Here is a 7,146-nt window from a genome sequence, read left to right as displayed (position 1 = left end):
CTCTTAATAATAAAGCTGCAAAAAGGGACTTTTAGGGACGATTCTATAGAACAGGGGTGTCCAACCCAGGTTCCGGTGATCTTTCACCCTACAGAATTTAGCTCCAACTCTAGTCTAACACACTTGATAAAGGTCATGAAGGCCTGGTCAGAAGTGTTGGATCTGGCATGTCTGTATTAGATCGATTTTCGATGGTTGGTTCTCGACACTCGAAAGAGCCTAATAAGTCTTATAGTATCACCCCAAAGAAGTCTTCCTGGAACCCTTATTTTAAACGGGACTGATACTTCACAGTTCTCTGAAGCACTCATTAGTGTTGATGCTAATACACTCTTAAAAATGAAAGTTCATCCATGGTTCGTGTCTTAGACATACAGTTCTAGTAATGTTGTGTGTAGATTCTCTGATTCATAAAAAGGACTTTTAAAATGATTAATGTTATTATTTATTTTATTATTATTTATTTTACAAAGAACCATCCAGAGTGATCTTTAGGAAACCAAAAGTGGTCCGTCTATAACACTATGGCATCGCTCCAAGGAACCCTTGTTGGTGCCTTTATTTTTAAGAGTATAGGTGCAGCTCAGAGATATGGTCTAGACAAGCTCCTTCCCAACGATCCCCCTGCAGCATTAGATTATTCTCAATGTAAAACAATAGAAAAATGCAGTTCAAGAAAAAGGTGAGCTATAAAGGGTCTATGCTGTCAGGGATCCGGTTCTCTTTAACAGACAGTCCTAAAATCACTTCACATGGACACACACGCATACAGACATACGAGTCAAATAGAAAAAGGACTGCATAGCTGAGACAGTACTGTGAATACGGGTATATAAATATATAAAAGTAGGTAGTGCGTGAGGAAAAGGGAGAGGAGTTGGTCCAAGAATCCTGCTAGGAGCATTTCCACACACACACTGCCAGACTGCCACCGAAGAACATATATAGTAGATTCTTCACTTCGTGAGTCACCTCGAAGCCAAAGCCTTCCCCGATTACCACGTGCCAGGAGCTCCCGAACTTCTTATCCATGGACTCTTTTATCATCTTAGCTGCACTCTGAGAATGAGAGTATAAATAATTAAAAAAAGCCAGATCAAAAGACAATGACAGAGAACTCATATAACCCATATTAAAATTCAAACTAGTGCAGCGTGGTACTGTACAATATTTTCAAAATATATTTCTGCATCCAATAATAGGATTAATAAAGTATTAATGAAGCTTCCTCAGATGATATTTAAACATTAATAAAGCTACCTCAGTACTGTTACTCTGTGCTAAAGCACTTTCTTACAAACATGGCATAGCTCGCGGTAGTTGGACGGTTACGCTGCTTTTTTTTAAACCGTGCCAAAGGAAACCATGCACAGAAACGTAAATGTTAATTAGACAAAAGCTAGAATTCCAGAAACGTACTCTTTACTTTGTCATATAGGCTTTTTTTTAAAACCCTTTCTATTCCAATTTGGTACTGCCAATTAACCAAACCTTCCGCTAGAACTATAGCAATGCTCCCGACACTAGGAGGGTAAGGACTTAGCACGTCTCCTCCAATACATGCAAAGATAGTAATAAATGCGGGGGTTCTAAGAGTGTCCTACGTTCAAAAGATTGACTAAAAGATTCAAAAGAGTTTTTGTTGTAAATGCTCCTCTCTTTGGAGAAATTCTAAAGTGTTCTATTTTTCTAGTTCTGAGATGTTATTGGGATGTCTTTCATACACAGCTTATTTAAGGTCTACCCACAATTTGTTAGGATGTTAAGGTAAGTCATTATGTTGCTGTTGAAGCAACCCTTTTTCAGCTTAGGATTCAGTTGGTAATGCATTAATTCACTGCCAAAATTCAAATGGCTCTAGCATAGTGGGTAACATCACTGCCCTTCTTGCAGAAGACTGGGGTTGACTTCCAGATAAGCATAGCACAGTACACCAATAACATCTACCTTCATCTACCGTTGGAAAAACAATTAAACTGCCCGCCCCTCTACATAAGCATGCATTAACGTAAAGAAATGTACTTTATGTAATACCTGTACAGACAATATATCACCCAATACTAACTCAAACAAAGGAAACGTGACAGACTGTAAGTTAAAAAGGGGAGAAAGACAAAGAAAACAATGTGCAGGCTACTGTAACAGTCCAGATGGCTCCGCTATGAGAGTCTGGCATGACGCAAGTGTATGGACTATGGGCCAGACAGCAAAAACCTGCCAATACACCCACTAGTGTAGACGGGAAGGCTGTGTAGGAAGCCACTTTTGCACACCTCACTTTTTATGAGCAACACAATTATATGCAGTTCTGACCTCATTGAGTTCTGACAGTTCTGACTGAGCTCCAGCCCTAACCTACCATTCCAGATTAATGTAATAAAGGCCTTCAGGGATGTCAGGTGTGTTAGATCTGACTGGGATGGTTTCCAGGACCAGGACTCCTGCCACAGAATAACTACTTTCTTAAAAATTTGGAAGTGGAAAACACTTAACTGAAATGTCCTTAAAAAAAGTTTGTTCTTCTATAGCAGAGGTCACTAATAGGCGGACTAATAGTCTGGAACCAGGCGCCGTCCTATGTGGACCTGGACCTATAATGATTACATTATTGAGAATTAGTTCATTTTGAAGGAGTGTTTATTTTAACTCTGGTTTGTGAGTCTCCTGGACTGCTTAATTGCAACTGCGACTCTAGGGAGTGACCGACAGACACAGAAGAGAGATCAGAAACTGCTGTCAGAGATAAAAAAAAGAGTCAGAGAAAAGTTAATTCACGTGGCATGCTCCAAAAAATTACGTGGAGCACAAAAAACAGGCTTTTATTCAAAAACAGACAGACTTGTATATGTTGATTCTTCCTATGGGCAGTTCTAAACTCTCTCATATTCTAGACGCAATTTTTTTCATAATTTTTTTCTTTTTTTATTTGACTTGAAATAAGAACATTCATTTAAATTAATTTGTTATATATAATTTGTGATAAAGTATGAAAACTAGAACATGAGAGAAAGTGTAATCGTGAAATAAGAGCATGGCTGTGATGAAGAAGTCACAGTCGAGTCACAGCTGTGCTGTTATTTCACAATAACACACAGCCTTGAGTGTTCTATTGAATTTTATACAACAGTTCAGAAAATAAATAAAGTGAGACGTGAACGTAGCATTTCATATGTTCTAATGTTAGCCAAATAATAGCTTGTTGCTACATCACAGAAACAATCAATTCTTCTTGGCACATTTCTTTTGAAAAGGGACACTTTGGATACTTCTTAGTTCTCCGAAACACTCATTAGGGTCAGTGGAATACACTCTTAACTGTTAAGTTTAATTGGAATAAAACTTTTACAATATGTGTTGGTTCTTTAAATATAAAAAATATATTCTTTACAAGTAGAATATTTAAAGAACAATTCATTAAAATCAGAAAACCTACTGGTTCCTCAGACAAGCTCCCTCCCTGACAATCCCTTACACCAACAGGTTATTCCAAATGTAAAACAATTTTTTAAAATGCAGTTGAAGAAAAAGGTGCGATATAAACGGTCTATGCTGTCAGCTATTGACTTTGTGTGTGAGCCACTTTATCTGAGCAATACTATTGTATTCTATACAGTTCTTACCTCATTGTTGGTGGCAAATTTTTCACAGGCTGTGACACAGAGCTCCATGGTTTCCACCCTCATCTCCTCAGGCATATCTGTGTGCTACAAGAAAAACAGGGCAAAGACATTATTATCTGATAACTGTCACACACACACAAACATTGATTCACACAACTGACACTTATAAGTAAGTAGTTTGTGCACAGACATAGAAAGTTAGAAGAAAGGTTCTCTCAAACAAAACACTAGAAGAAAACCCACCCTGATTAGAGGAAAGCTGTGTAGTCTCTTGTAATCTGCCTCCTCTTTCTTAGCATCGCCCGTTTCTGCCATCTTGGTGTCTTACTACAAACAAGCCACAAACACAGGGGTGTGGATGACAAGCTTTCCTCATTGTTTTCGAAGATAATAATGGCTAGACAGATTTAAACAATAATGCTATAGGACCGAGCCATGCTTCATAACAACAGGAAACAAGGGGGACACAAGTGGGAACCTGTGATTTTCAGAACTTCATCTAAAGCCTTTGTACAACAACAGAGATCAGACAATCAGCTATTCCTTGCCCTAGTCCTGGGACTTTATGAACATTACTGAACACTTTTATAGTGTTGTCTTTGAGGCAGATCTGCAGCTCTTCATAACTTCACCCATGTGCATTAGAGACGAGAACGTAAAAGCACCCAATCCATCAAGTCCTCGGGACCAGGACTGAGAACCACTGTAGCAAACTTAGCTAGCTAGTTACGTTAGTATTACCCTACGCTGCAGAAACCAAATAATTAAAAAAAATAAGATCTGACAATGTTTAGAAATATTAGAACATTATTTAAACGTATTTTAAAGAGTATTAAAACATCGCCCAGCAGCTGAACAGCTAGTGCTAGCTAGCTAGCTACCTTGTTTTAAGGAATTTTACTGTCGACTAGCTAGCGAGCTAAAAGACAATGGGAATAAGTCTATCACAGCTGCAAGCTATCTATCTATCTAGCTAACTTACAGGAGCTTTACCGCGTCCCTGAATCATGTCAATTAGACTTACTCTATTTTAACAAACAGTCAACAGCAACTGTCAATATCACGCAGGCTGAGGCGCACCGCGCTAGAGCTGCGAGTTAGCGGGAATTAAGCCATAGAGCAGAAGTAGGTTAGCAACATTAGCCAGCTTGTTTTTAGCTAAATGCTAACGAACGAGCCTCGCTAGTCAACTTTGCGATATTAACGATATTTATTCAAAGCAGAGCAATATCCTTACAAGCGCCCTTTAAATCCTGCGACTCTTTTTAAGCTGGGCCGAACTCGCCATTTGTCGTTTCTGTCCTCCTCTGCTGCGAGGAAATAAACTTACCGTAACTAGTGTTGACATGGAGACGAGTCAGCCATGGCAACCGCTGACTGAGGAGAAACCCACGTGATCTTCCCGTTTCCGGCGCACAGCTGTTGAATCTTCATTGATTTCTATGCACATTGATTTCTAATTCCATGCGCAAGAACAGTTGTGCAAAAGTGCAAGTGAAAGAGAAAAAATAATTAATTAATTAGTATTTTACACGTTTTATATAAGAGCATATTTTAGAAAGGTTTACGGTTTACGGATTGGAAATGTTTTCACCAGCGAAATCAGCTGTGTGTGTGTGTTGGCATACTGATCACCAGTAATGTAGCCATGCTCCTGCACTGATCATCCACTTTCAACCGAATGTCAACTTTACATAAAAAGGCAAATTAATAAATAATTAATAATACTACTCATTTATTAATAAGTAATTATAAGCAATTAAACTTTAATTATAAACAATTATAACTCTTAATTATAAGCAATTAAGAGTCATTTGCAATAACCTGTAAATAATATTGTTATTGCTTTTTTCTTTTATTCTTATTTATATTGTGTTTATAGTGCAAATTATTTATCTACATTTTTGTAACTGAGTGTCTTGAATTTCCCCACTGCGGGACTAATAAAGGATTATCTTATCTTATCTTATCTTATCTTATCTTATCTTATAAAGGAGTCAATGTAAAAAATTGTATATAAATGTATATTTTAAGTAATTCTGATCATTTTATTGGTCTATTTATCATGGCATTTTAACAGTATGTAAAATAATAAAAAAAAACAAAATATTGACAAAAATATAAAATGTAATTTGTATGTATAATGTTGTATAATAACTGACACAAAGCTTGTAAAAAACTGTTTAAACATGGAATTCATGCTGCACTCAAAAAGTGCTGGGTTAAAAACAACCACATTTGTGTCATTTCTATAAGCCAGTGCTGGGTTACTATATAACAGAACACTGGATTAATCTGACCGAGAATCAACTGGTTAGCTATATGAATAACCCAGCATGCTGGGTTACATGGCTTGTTGCACCCAGCACTGTTGTGTGGGGTTGTAATTTTACAGTATATATTAATAATATAGAAAATTAAGTACTACTTAATCTAACAGAAATTTTATTAAGTAATGATACTGTTTAAATAGTCAAAGTCAGAAAGCCAAATCTTTATTAATGTTAATGCTTTTTACAATCTGTAAGAATATGATGAATACAGTTAGAAAATAAGCATTTTGCACTCTGAAATACCCTGACCAGTGTAATATACCAAACAGTGCTATAAATTCTAGTTTGGGTTATCTAGCTAGGTTAGCTAACTCACTTGCTGTGCTAATGTTAGAAATGTATATTAAAATGCTGACATACAGAATGTGAATGTCTATTTAGAATAACTTATTTTCACCTATACATTGATAAATATAAAATGTGCCAACTTACAACAAAAGGTGGCTAATTCTATCAGTCATATACTCACAATTACTGTTACAGACAAATGTAGATGATCTGATATTGTTTACAGCATTGTTTGTTTTTTAATTCGCTTAACAGTAAGTAGTAAGATGTCTGTTGTAGGGAAGTTTACATATTGATTCATGTTGCAGCTGGAAGGAAAGCTGGGAGGGACTGGGTGCCTCTGAATCCCAGTTTGAGTAGGCAGCATTTCTTACGTTTCATACACAGCCTCATTAACAACCCACTAGCACACTACCATCTCTCTGGAAATAACCCAGCAAAATGACCCAACAGGCATTTGGTCAGAAAAGCAAGCCTGCAGTTTTTAGATTGTTTTTTACAGTTTGTTTTTCAGCAGCCCTTGCATTTAATTCACAGACATGCTTTGTATTTTTTCTGCAAACGCCAGCTACATTTTCACTGCCGCTATTACCAGCATCCAGAATACACAGATATACCACAAGAGAACCATGCCATAGATGGAGACACCATTGGCAAAAAGAATGTTTTTGTTGATGCCAAAATGTGGTGCATGTTTAGAATCCACACATCAATGCACACACAAATACACACACACACACATGAACACACACACAGTATTGATTTAACCCCCTTTGGCATCTTTATTTTTAAGACTGTAGCCAATCAGACCCCAAAAGGCATAATGCAACCAGCTAACAAAGAAGCCAGCCAATCAGATCAGGTGATTATGTTTGATGGGATCTTATTATGGGATTACATAATCA

The 7,146-nt window shown here is 37.1% G+C and overlaps 1 protein-coding gene across 3 annotated transcripts; it reads right to left on the bottom strand.

The window, feature by feature from the left end:
- Window positions 1-432: 432 nt before the first annotated feature.
- Window positions 433-5,006, bottom strand: dnal4a (dynein, axonemal, light chain 4a). Of its 3 annotated transcripts, none has more exons than XM_072693389.1 (4): window positions 4,951-5,006; window positions 3,864-3,947; window positions 3,621-3,704; window positions 433-1,059 (listed from the first exon to the last, which is right to left on the bottom strand). In XM_072693389.1, the coding sequence occupies exons 2-4, from the start codon at window positions 3,933-3,935 to the stop codon at window positions 895-897; spliced, it is 321 nt and encodes a 106-aa protein (XP_072549490.1). In that variant the 5' UTR covers window positions 3,936-3,947; window positions 4,951-5,006; the 3' UTR covers window positions 433-894. The 3 variants fall into 3 exon arrangements, with proteins under 3 accessions (XP_072549490.1, XP_072549491.1, XP_072549492.1); XM_072693390.1 differs by lacking the exon at window positions 4,951-5,006 and adding an exon at window positions 4,858-4,946; XM_072693391.1 differs by lacking the exon at window positions 4,951-5,006 and adding an exon at window positions 4,645-4,820.
- Window positions 5,007-7,146: the final 2,140 nt, after the last annotated feature.

This window comes from Salminus brasiliensis, chromosome 12 (genome assembly GCF_030463535.1).
Source record: "Salminus brasiliensis chromosome 12, fSalBra1.hap2, whole genome shotgun sequence".
Classification (NCBI taxonomy): domain Eukaryota; kingdom Metazoa; phylum Chordata; class Actinopteri; order Characiformes; family Bryconidae; genus Salminus; species Salminus brasiliensis.
This window is presented reverse-complemented; position numbering and strand designations above follow the sequence as displayed.